Genomic DNA, 12,994 nt, shown 5'->3' with positions numbered 1-12,994 from the left:
CTCTCTAGTACCTCACGTCTAGTCATCTTTATTATCGACACTCATCATACACTCACCTCTTTCCCTCCCAATTCTGTTAAGACTAGATTAGTCATGTTATATTTGTTTTTCTATAAATATTTAAAAATTAAGATAACGAAGTCAAGGATAACATATGACATAGTGTCTTTTCCTGTGTACTTCCCCCTGCGAGGGGATCCTTGCACTCTAATGTGAATGTATTTCATGTTTAATGATGTTTCCTTTTCAATAAAACTGTTGAAACTAAAAAGTAGGATGCTGGACCTTTTAAAACCTAGGCTCTGATGTCATAAGTTCGACCAAGCCCATGATATATTGCAAGAACCAATAGCATCTCCTGTTATAATAGTATTAGGTAGTAGGTATAACAAACTTTCCACATTATTATGATAGATTTGCCTTAAATGACATCTGCCCGTAACAGTACTACAGATGCGATTGGATAATATACAGTGGGGCAAAAAAGTATTTAGTCAGTCAGCAATAGTACAAGTTCCACCACTTAAAAAGATGAGAGGCGTCTGTAATTTACATCATAGGTAGACCTCAACTATGGGAGACAAACTGAGAAAAAAAAATCCAGAAAATCACATTGTCTGTTTTTTTTTCATTTTATTTGCATATTATGGTGGAAAATAAGTATTTGGTCAGAAACAAAATTTCATCTCAATACTTTGTGATATATCCTTTGTTGGCAATGACAGAGGTCAAACATTTTCTGTAAGTCTTCACAAGGTTGCCACACACTGTTGTTGGTATGTTGGCCCATTCCTCCATGCAGATCTCCTCTAGAGCATTGATGTTTTTGGCTTTTCGCTTGGCAACACGGACTTTCAACTCCCTCCAAAGATTTTCTATAGGGTTGAGATCTGGAGACTGGCTAGGCCACTCCAGGACCTTGAAATGCTTCTTACGAAGCCACTCCTTCGTTGCCCTGGCGGTGTGCTTTGGATCATTGTCATGTTGAAAGACCCAGCCACGTTTCATCATCAATGCCCTTGCTGATGGAAGGAGGTTTGCACTCAAAATCTCACGATACATGGCCCCATTCATTCTTTCATGTACCCGGATCAGTCGTCCTGGCCCCTTTGCAGAGAAACAGCCCCAAAGCATGATGTTTCCACCACCATGCTTTACAGTAGGTATGGTGTTTGATGGATGCAACTCAGTATTCTTTTTCCTCCAAACACGACAAGTTGTGTTTCTACCAAACAGTTCCAGTTTGGTTTCATCAGACCATAGGACATTCTCCCAAAACTCCTCTGGATCATCCAAATGCTCTCTAGCAAACTTCAGACGGGCCCGGACATGTACAGGCTTAAGCAGTGGGACATGTCTGGCACTGCAGGATCTGAGTCCATGGTGGCGTAGTGTGTTACTTATGGTAGGCCTTGTTACATTGGTCCCAGCTCTCTGCAGTTCATTCACTAGGTCCCCCCGCGTGGTTCTGGGATTTTTGCTCACCGTTCTTGTGATCATTCTGACCCCACGGGGTGGGATTTTGCGTGGAGCACCAGATCGAGGGAGATTATCAGTGGTCTTGTATGTCTTCCATTTTCTAATTATTGCTCCCACAGTTGATTTCTTCACTCCAAGCTGGTTGGCTATTGCAGATTCAGTCTTCCCAGCCTGGTGCAGGGCTACAATTTTGTTTCTGGTGTCCTTTGACAGCTCTTTGGTCTTCACCATAGTGGAGTTTGGAGTCAGACTGTTTGAGGGTGTGCACAGGTGTCTTTTTATACTGATAAGAAGTTTAAACAGGTGCCATTACTACAGGTAATGAGTGGAGGAAAGAGGAGACTCTTAAAGAAGAAGTTACAGGTCTGTGAGAGCCAGAAATCTTGATTGCTTGTTTCTGACCAAATACTTATTTTCCACCATAATATGCAAATAAAATGAAAAAAAAACAGACAATGTGATTTTCTGGATTTTTTTTTCTCAGTTTGTCTCCCATAGTTGAGGTCTACCTATGATGTAAATTACAGACGCCTCTCATCTTTTGAAGTGGTGGAACTTGCACTATTGCTGACTGACAATACTTTTTTGCCCCACTGTACATAATTATCCATTATACCTAAAACGCCAAACACATTAAGATATTCTCATTACTGTTGCGGTACTTACCGCCAATCACGGTATCAAAACGGGAGTTCTTCGGGGTGTGTAGTACTGACATAAGGCGGCTGCTCTGAGCCATCATTATTATTAGAACATACTTCGCATGTCAAAGTCATTTCACATCTGCGCAGGTCCACTAAAAATCTCTAGGAGAGGTCAGAGGATGCTGCGCATGCTCACTCAGAGAATCGCATCAGCGTTCACCTACAGCACAAAAGGTCAGCGTTCACCTACAGCACAAATGGGTTCCACAAATCTCCTACATTGACTCGTATTATCCAAAAAGTACCCCTGACTTGCTATCCGGACTGTAAAATTCTCAGATTTAATAATAAATATCATTTAAAGAACGAAAAACTTCCTAATAGGGCTCGGATCAAAGAGGGGGAAGAAACAATTCCTATAATGTATACAGTATTCATCTATATATCTAAGATGTATATCAAGCTGTAAATTATCTTTAAATTGAATTAACTGAAGAGGATAAATATTGCCTAATGGAATGAGGCAACACCAAGTTTATAAATTATAATTTCATTGATTTGAGCCTGGATATATTACATCCACACACCGCCATAGTGGTACAATTTATTATCTCCATTTCCCAGAAGATGGTGATTTAATTACCTCCGTGTTCAAAGGCTAAATATCAACATCATAGTTCTTCTCCATAATGTGGTATATTCACCTCCATCATCAATAACTACACAGGCCATATAGCTCATACTTCAAAAACATTTTTAAAGGTCCAGCAAAATCTCTAAACAAAACCATTCCCAATAATTATATATTATTATATGGCAGGTAATAAGCACATCTATCTCATTATCACTATTTAATTCTCTCTATTATTTGCAACATGGTAGGGTTAAAGGGCCAACAACAGGCATTTAACCGAGATCAGAACCAAACAATCAGAGATTGACCTTTAATCCTCAATAAAGGCAGCAAAGGGAAAACCCTTATTGAGCCCAGAGGGGCTACGTGACATTAATCTAAATATCCACCTACACTCCTCCTGCAATAATAGCTGATCAAGGTTACCCAAGACTATATGTCTAAATCCCCAGACTTGAATATCAAGGGGGTTACCAGGATGTACATTCCTCATATGTACTGACAGTAGATTATCAGTACCTGTCTTAATGGATGTTTGGATAACCATCTCCTCAGTTCCTGTATGGTTTTCCTTACATATAATTTAGGGCATGGGCACCTAATCACATAGACCACACCTCGGGTCTTACAATTAATGTCATGCTTTACAAAATACTCTATTATCCACAGGGTTTACAAAATTTCTTGTTGCAATTTTACTAAATTGCTTGTTTTGGGTAATAATTAACAAAATGTACATGAACCACAAGGATGTAATCCCTTATTATTCACTTGTCCATCCCCATTACCTCCAGCACATTCTGTGGAGAGCTGGCTATGTGTTAGGTGGCCCCTTAAGTTTTTCCCTCTATGATAGGTAACAGATGGGTATCCTCCAATAACATCCCTCAAATCCGGGTCAGCCCTTAATATCGGCCAGTACTTACGTAGGATATTATAGGTGCTTGTCGCTTTCTCATCATATGTCCCTATAAATTTTAGAAATGGGGTTTCCACCTTTCTGGGAGCCGCATCCAAAAATCTTTCTCTATCTGCCACCTAAGCCCTGTAGAGCACCTTCTTGGGATAACCTCTAGACCTAAATCTCTGAAAAAGGTTCTTACTCTCTTTGACAAAATAGACATCATTAGAGCAATTACGGCGTGCCCGAAGGTACTGTCCGACCGGTAGCCTTCAAAGACGGAGGGTGCCAGCTTTCCCAATGTAAAAAAATTGATGGTTGATGTGGGTTTTGTGTATATATGTAGGTATGTATATCCCCCTATTCATCAATCAATATGGTCAGGAAGTTAATTTCTTTACATCCAACTTCCATAGTAAAATGCATACCAATTTTGTTTTTTATTGAGGATAGAAACAAAATTCAGGAACAACTGTGTCTCTCCATCCCATAAAATCAACATGGCAGCTGAATCAAAAATACCTGCCTGCTGGTGGCAGAGGCTCCCCGACACGCGTTTCGCGTAGGCTTCTTCAATGGGGGTATAGGTTAGATTATGGCACTGTATAGATAGGAATTTAGGAGAAAAATGTGTTTTAACTTCAGAGCATTTATTTAATTCTCGTTTTTACTTTTGCAAAAATGGCTAATATATAAAAACATAAAATATTATCTCTGTTTGTAAAAGTTCATGTAATTACCAAGCTTTGCTTATGGGCCATTATTTTCATATGTGGCATACTTCCACATGTAGCATATCCATGTCTTTGTTTTCGACTTTAACCTTTTTTATTTCATATGCATGCTCTGATAAAAAAAAAATAAAATGATCCCTACTCACTCCGGCTGCTACAGCCGTTGCACTTAAGTTTCTGCCCTAGCTGCAGCAATGACGGCTTAACTACAGCCTTGGACTGCCAATGAGTGGGTCAGTGCTGCTGTGCCATCTACCTTGATGGGATGGCAGAGCATAGTGATTGGATGCAATGGTTACTTGCTATAATCGTGAGAGCACCACTGCAGTTGAGTCAACAAAGACCGATGTGAGTGCAGTGACAGGGGACTTACCTCGTTTTGTTATTTTTCTTATCAGAACATGCCTGTAGAGAATTGTTTAAATCATAAAACCCCTTAACAAATCACCTGTGCTATTTTCCAAGTCAATTGGTTCGTATTAATTTGTTTAAACCAAATGATCTTGTTAAATGCCAATGTACTAATGAAATGTACAACTACCGTGTCACAGCTAGAAATATAGCACTAGTTTGTTTTAAGCATATAAATGCCATCAACTTTATAGTCGTTATTGGAATTTATTCCAATCCTTTTTATGTAATAATCTTTAATTGCTTTTATTCATAGGAGCACGTTTCGCCAAGGTCTGGTTGTAGGAAGTAAACCTGTTATTCACCCAGTATTATACTGGCTTCTCCAGAAGACAAATGAATTAAAGAAGAGAGCTTATTTGGCCCGGTTTCTGGTTAAAATGGAAGTTCCTGTAGAGTTTCTTCAGGATGACATTGTTTTTGAGACATACAAGCAGGTAAGGTGACTTCAATTCTTTGGAGGCTTTGTGGAAACTGATGTAATAATCTCCGACTTTAGAGTGCACCTATAATTTCCTACAATTTCTGACATGTCAGATGTTTTAATCAGTAGAGATTAATGTGCGGAGATTGCCCCACTGATCGTAAAATAAAAAGCCAGACAGTCTCAACAATTTCTATGATTTTTTTTTTATGAGCCTGTACACCACTCATTTTTCTTTCCAAGAAAAGTTAAGCAGGGGCATAGTAGTCACTTAAGTGCATCTGCTCCTTTGCTATACTAGTTGATGGGGTCTCAGTATCCAGACCCACACAGATTAAGGCCTCGATTCAGCAAAGCAATTTTGCCAGAAGTGTGTCGTAAATTGATTTGAAAAGTCGCAAAATTTTGGCACATTCTGCAGTTGTACGTTTTGGTGTTTCCAAAATAGGAGGAGCTGGGCTACATGGTAGCATGACAGGACAGCTCGTCTAATTCTTGATGGGCTGTGGTGTACCTTATGTGGCACACAGAGGCGGAGGGGACGCGTCAGATGCTCCTAATTCATGAAGAGGCGTACGCCTCTTAATGAATCAGGAGCATCTGACGCGTACAGACTGGCATACAAAATGGGTACCACAACCCTTGGCGACTGCTCTCGCCCTATACACTAATCCAGCACTGTTGCTTATTTTCTTAAACTGTTACTGAACATTTATGGCTGTAATGATCTTACTGTTCGGTAACCGTAAAATGCTGCAGCGCTGGAATAGTTTAAAGAGTGAGATCTTGCTCTTTCACTGTAAGAGCGGCCGTGGACAATTGTGAGATCCTGGCCTTGCATGCCGGGATCCTATAGACTAGAAGTTTAGGCCTGACTTTGCTAGAAAGTCGGGCCCTTTCAAGACACACTAGGGTTTTTTTTCTCCTAGAATATATTTAGACAAATAATCCATCAGGGACTAACCGCTGTTAAAAAAAAAAAAAATGAATAAATGATCCAAGCATAGAGTGACATGCTATGCAGAATTAAAATGTGTAGCATTTCCATTCTTTCTGCTGAAAGCTTTGTTGCAGGCTTGTTCCATTGAGTTCGGTGGGAATAATCTCAATTCAAAATCCACAATAGACTCCTATTGTTGCAGATTTTGCAGCATATTTTTAAAGAAAAAAACTACATTTCCCTTCTCTGTTGTACCCACCTTAATGATGATTCCCTATGTAATTGGCTGAAGGCCAATCACCGATTCCGGCGTTCACAACAGGACATCAACGCAGGAGGACGAGTTGATCGTCACAGGACCAGGCAAGGGAGCCACAGATTTCCATGGGAAAGTGATTATAGTGTTTTAATTTTACTTTTGTTTTTCTGCATCAAAATTGGCAGCATGATCCGCAACAATTTTACTTCGTGTCAGCATTGCCCAAAGCTTTGTTGATGGAAATGACCATTGTGCTTTTATTTGTTTTATAATGAATTCTAATGTAACGTATTGACTTACAATGGATCCATCAGACACAGCTGCATGACTGCCAGACAGGGCAACAGAAACCTGAGAGAAGTGAACCATGATGCCAGTGTTAGCAGCTTGAGTAATAGTTTTATTATATGATTTGCTATGGATTTAGCTACAGATTTCATGCAAGGACAAGTGACCATTTTATGATTACAACTGAGGCAAATTCACATAGTTATTCCAAATGACGGCGTTCTTGCAAGTTCCGAGATTTGACTTTTTACCTTCTCACTTTTTATATTAATTATAGGAAGACTGGATATAGTGGGAGACAGATACTGTATGTCATAAATACATTTCTAGGTGTAAGTGAATATGACATCAGAGCTGTCTTCAGTCATTCTGATACAAAGTATTTACTGGTACAGTCCTTCTGTGTTGATACCTTTCTGATGTATTATATTTGTGGTCAATAAGGGGAGTCATAGGAAATGACATCTTTGACGGATTTAGCTATTAACTTATTCACAGTCTATGTACTCTATTACTAACAGGCTGTAGAAGCCAAATTAAGCAAATTATTTTTGATGAAACACAACATTAATAAGGTATTAGGGATCCTTGCCACTGTTCTAACACTCCTCAAGTTCCTCCTCAGTCTTTGTATAGCCGGTCCCAGCCAAACATATGACTGCTGCAACCAATTGTGCTGTGGTCAGTCATAGGATGCAAAGGTCATATATCCTTTTGGCCAGAACAGGGAGAGGCACCGAGGCAGTCATACGATTCCCCTTACTGACCCCCAAGATAATACATGAATAAGGTATCACCACAGAAGGATTGTTCTAGTAAATGCATCGTATCAGAATGACTGAAGGCAGCTCCAGTGTCATTTTCACTTACACCTTGATAAAATGATTTGATCTTTGAATGGTTAAATAGCTCCTTTGCTTTATCATTTTGATTAGTCCTTGTAATGTTTGCCAAAAAGTGTGAAGATAGAGAGTAAAATCTAGAAACTTGCAAGAACTTTGGATTAACTATGTGAATTGGCCTCAGTAGTCATCATTAAGTTGACCACTTGTCATTGTCACGGGGTTACCGCGACAGAACAGAGCCAGAAGACCGCAGCATCTGATGGCTCCTGCTTTGCCGCTGAGAAGAAGCACTTCTCCGGCGTATTAAGGGTGTTTGTTTTCTTTCAGCAGGACAGGGGTTAATCGGCCATGTGAAAATCCCTGCATTCAGCTGTGCTTGGTTAACCACTCCTCTCTCCTATAAAAACTAGGTCTGCAGGCCAGATCATTGTCTGAGATAGCATTTGCTACAAGGATCTGTAGAGAGAGAGGAGCTGGTGTTTGGAGTGCTGGAGGAGTTTATTTTGCGACGGTTGCTTGGGTTGTACGCTTGGAGAGTCCTCATCTATTCCTGCTTTGTTTTCTTCCCCCGTCCTTCACACCCTGGTGTATACCTCTGTTGCTTGTGAGATTATTATTTGTGAGTGGAATTTTCTTTTACCCTTGACTCGTTTCCCTGTCTGTCGGGTTGGTGTACTTCGGTACACGGTAGCGCCTCTCGTCCCTGGGAGGGGGGGAAGGGGACAGACGTAGGGCTAAAGCTAGGAGACAGGGCTAGGGCGGAGGCCCCGGCATCCTCGCCATCTGAGGTATCCCGGGGAACAGAGCGAGTTAGGGTGCCCCCTAGTGTCAGGGTCAGGAAAGGTTCCCCTGGTCCCAGTTTACTCGCCAGCCCAATCGTGACATTATCTCAGACCGAAAACCTTTTTCTGATCCATGATGGATCCCATCACAGCGCTGACAGGGAAGTTGCAGCAGCTCAGTTTAGAGGTGGCGGATTTACGCACGGTGGTTTCACAGCCCCCTGTTACATCTGGTGTGGGGATTGCGTCATCCAGACAAATCATTGTTGAGCCCAAGGTCGCACTGCCAGACAGGTTCTCTGGTGGGCGGGGCAAGTTTGTTGTGTTCCGTGAGGCCTGTAAACTATATTTCCGGCTGCGTCCGGTATCCTCCGGTACGGAGGAGCAACGGGTGGGGATTATTATCTCGCTCCTGCAGGGGGACCCACAAGCATTGGCATTTTCTCTCCCATTTGACTCACACTCACTCCAGACAGTAGAGGGTTTCTTTCAGGCTTTGGGCTTGGTGTATGACGACCCTGATCGCATCTCCTTGGCTGAGTCATCTCTGCGCCAACTTCAGCAAGGAGACCGTCTGGCGGAGGAATACTGTTCCGAGTTTCGGCGGTGGGCCACCGACACTAGGTGGAATGACCGACCCTCCGTAGTCAGTTCTGTGAGGGTCTCTCTGAGAGGGTAAGGGATGTATTAGCTCTCTATGAGACTCCTGACTCCCTAGAGGCGGTCATGTCTCTGGCGATCCGGGTCGATCGCCGTCTTCGCCAGAGAAAAAAAAGGAGTCACCTCTGGAGTTGGGAGGTCCAAGTTTGAGCGTGGTCTGTACAGATCCCACTGTGGAACCCATGCAGGTGGATGCGGCAAACGTACAGTAATTTGGCGTTAAGGGGGAGTGTGTTTCTGTTGTGGCAAAAAGGGTCATTTTGTGAACAAATGTCCTATCCGTCATTTGTTTAAACAACCGCCGGAAAACTAAAGGGCCCGGGTTGCGGGGAGGTTAGCAACTCGGGTGTACTCATAACCTTGGTGGGAAAGACTCAGTTTTTCCTTCCAGCCATTTTGTATGGGTGAAAATAAGGTGGACATATCCGCCTTCTTGGACAGTGGGGCAGGTTTAATTTGGTAGACGCCAAGTTTGTCCGGGACCAAGGTCTTATCCCACATTCCTTGTCCAGACCGATATCCATTATAGCCATCGATTCCGGCCCTCTAAGGCTGGGCCATTTCACGCAGATGGTCCATGACTTGCGACTACAGGTGGGAGCCATACATTCTGAGGTGTTAAGCTGTTACGTGCTTGAGGGCCTGCCCTCACCTGTAGTACTGGGACTTCCTTGGCTCGCCGAGCACAATCCGGTAATTGATTGGCAGACACGGGAAGTGATAAAATGGAGTACATACTGTCAAGGACACTGCTTGGGTATCCGGTTGGCAAGGGTGGATACTCAGTCTGTGCTCCATTACCTGTCAGACTTCGAGAATGTGTTTTCAGAGCAGGGGAGCCAAGAGCTTCCTCCTCATCGTCCTTATGACTGTGCCATTAATCTGGTTCCTGGTGCCAAGCTGCCCAAGAGCAGACTTTACAACATCTCAGGTCCAGAGAGGCAGGCCATGAAGGACTATATTAAGGAAAGCCTGGCTGAGGGTCATATCAGACCATCCTCTTCTCCCCTTGCTGCAGTGTTCTTTTTTGTCAAGAAGAAGGATGGGGGGTTACGTCCTTGCCTGGATTTCCTGGAACTGAATGCTATCACTATCCGTGATACATATCCGCTACCTCTGATCCCCGACCTCTTTAATCAAATTGTGGGAGCAAAATGGTTCTCTAAGGCTATGTGCACATACTGCGGAATCACCTGCGGGGTTTTCCCCTCGGAACCGCAGGTAAAGTGATCTGCGGTTTTGCTGCGGTTTTGCCCTGCGGTTTCACACCTCTACTATGTTAAAGGTGTGAAACCGCAGCGGATTCCGCAGAAACAATTGACATGCTGCGGTTTATAAACTGCAGCAAAACCGCGCGGAAAAAAACGCAGCGTGAGCACTGCGGTTTTGAAAACCCATAGGGTTACATGGTACTGTGCCATGTCTGCGGAACTGCTGCAGTTCCACAGGGCCAAAACCGCAGCGGAATAGCAGCAAAAACCGCAGCATGTGCACACACCCTTAAATGGACCTCAGGGGGGCATACAACCTCATCCTCGGTAAGGATGGGGATGAGTGGAAGACTGCGTTCAATACGCCAGAGGGTCACTACGAGTGTGTAGTGATGCCCTTTGGATTGACGAATGCACTCGCCGTATTTCAGCACTTTATTAAGGACATCTTCAGTCACCTAGTAGGTAGGTTTTTGGTTATTTACCTGGATGATATCCTTGTTTATTCACCTAACCTTGAATCACACCAGCAACATGTCAGGCAAGTCCTACACATTCTACGTGACAATAAATTGTATGTGAAACCAGAGAAGTGTATGTTCTCGGTTGAAGAGATCCCTTTTTCTTGGATATGTATTATCCACCACTGGTATTCACATGGATCCAGCAAAAGTCCGAGCGGTATTGGAATGGGTTCGTCCTGAGGACTTGAAGGCCTTACAAAGGTTTTTAGGTTTCGTAAACTACTACTGAAAATTCATAAAAACTTTTTGGTAGTAGCCAAACAACTCACTGATATGACCAAAAAGGGGACAGACTTCTCCAAATGGTCCAGTCCTTCCAGGGAGATGTTTGACACACTGAAGGGGTGTTTTGCTTCTGCGCCAATTCTTATTCAGCCTGATGTCACTCAGCCTTTCATCGTACAGGTGGATGCATCCGAGGTGGGAGTTGGGGCTGTATTGTCGCAGGGTGCGTCTCTTGGTAAATGGCAACCATGCGCATACTTCTCTAAAAAACTTTCGCCAGGTGAGAGAAACTATGATATTGGTAATAGGGAACTCTTTGCTATCAAATGGGCATTTGGGGAGTGGTGTCATTTTTCTGGAGGGAGTGGTTCACCCTGTGATGGTGATCACTGATCATAAGAATCTGGTTTACTTGGAGTCGGCAAAACGTCTTACACCGCGTCAGGCAAGATGGGCGTTATTCTTTACCAGGTTTAGCTTTTTTGTTACTTTTAGGCCAGGGAGCAAAAATGTTAAAGCAGATGCTTTGTCCTGTTGCTTTCCTGGGGGAGGCGATAAGTGCAAACCGGTATCGATTCTACAAAAAGGGGTAGTGATGGCATCAATATGCTCCGATCTTGAAAGAGAGGTTGCTGATGCTCAGGGGGATGCCCCTGCTACCTGACCTCTGGGTAAACTGTTTGTGCCGCTCAATATCCATCTGAGAGTCCTCAGTGAACAGCATGATACAGTGCTGGCTCGACATCTGGGAATAAGGCCACCGCGGATCTACTTACTAGGCGTTTTTGGTGGCCAGGTGCTCATAAGGATGTTTGGGAGTATGTGGCCGCCTGCAGTGTCTGTGCACATTCTAAGACTTCGCACACGCGTCCATCTGGTGCTCTCCAACCACTGGAAATTCCCAGTAGACCTTGGACTCACTTGTGGGTTGATTTTATTACTGACTTACCTGTGTCTGCAGGGAACACTGTAATCTTGGTGGTGGTGGACAGGTTCAGTAAAATGTCTCATTTTATTGTTACCATCTTTGCCTAACTCCAAGACTCTGGCACAAATCTTCATCAGGGAGATAATCAGACTGGATATTGTCTCAGATCGGGGGGTGCAGTTTGTCTCCAAATTCTGAAGGGCGTTTTGCAGCCGTCTTGGTATCCATTTGTCGCTCTCTTCGGCTTTTCACCCGCAGTCCAACGGGCAGACTGAACAGGTTAATCAGAATTTGGAAACCTATCTAAGATGTTTTGTGTCTGAGAATCAGGAGGACTGGGTGACCTACCTACCGTTGGTTGAATTTGCGGTTAACAATCGCTGTCAGGATTCAACTGGTAAGTCCCCGTTTTTCGGGGCATATGGGTTTCATCCACAGTTTAGTTCGTTCAATGGTGATAACCCCTCTGATTTACCTGAGGAAGAACGGTTTTCTTCTTCCATATCTACCATACTAATAATTTGCGAAAGATGGGTTCCAAGTATAAGAGTGTGACTGATCGGAGACGTATGGTGGGTTCCGACCTGTGTGTTGGGGACTGGGTGTGGTTGTCCTCAAGGAACATTAAGCTGAAGGTTCCATATTGGTCCCTATAAAATCTTAGCCGTCATCAATCCGGTAGCATTCCGACTTGCTCTGCCACCGACTTTTAAAATTCAAAATGTTTTTCACCGTTCACTTCTCAAGAAATATGTGACATCGGCTGGACCTTCACCTCTGCCACCTTCTCCTGTCATTGTCGATGGTAATCTGGAGTTCCAGATAACTAAGATCTTGGACTCTCGTTTTGTTGTCGGTCACTGCAATACTTGGTACACTGGAGGGGGTATGGTCCTGAGGAGAGGATGTGGGTTCCAGCTTCTGACGTCCATGTGGCCAGACTAGTTCGGGCCTTCCATGTGGCACATCCGGATAAACCAGGCCCTGAGGTTCCGGAGGTCCCTCGTAGAAGAGGGGGTACTGTCACGGGGTTACCGCGACAGAACAGAACCAGAAGACCACAGCGTCTGATGGCTCCTGCTTTGCCGCTGAGAAGAAGCACTTC

At 43.5% G+C, this 12,994-nt stretch overlaps 1 protein-coding gene across 3 annotated transcripts in view; it reads left to right on the top strand.

The window, feature by feature from the left end:
* IFT81 (intraflagellar transport 81) overlaps positions 1 to 12,994 on the top strand; it is a 282,490-nt gene that overhangs the window by 49,755 nt on the left and 219,741 nt on the right. For all 3 annotated transcript variants that reach the window (XM_073585958.1, XM_073585959.1, XM_073585960.1), the window contains exon 4: positions 5,060 to 5,240. In XM_073585958.1, coding sequence (XP_073442059.1) covers positions 5,060 to 5,240 — 181 coding nt within the window. The remainder of the gene's footprint in view (positions 1 to 5,059; positions 5,241 to 12,994) is intronic.

This window comes from Dendrobates tinctorius, unplaced genomic scaffold (assembly GCF_039654945.1).
Source record: "Dendrobates tinctorius isolate UK_male_01 unplaced genomic scaffold, ASM3965494v1 ptg000090l, whole genome shotgun sequence".
NCBI lineage: Eukaryota > Metazoa > Chordata > Amphibia > Anura > Dendrobatidae > Dendrobates > Dendrobates tinctorius.
The sequence above is the reverse complement of the archived record's forward strand: the minus strand, read 5'-3'. Positions and strand labels throughout refer to the sequence as shown.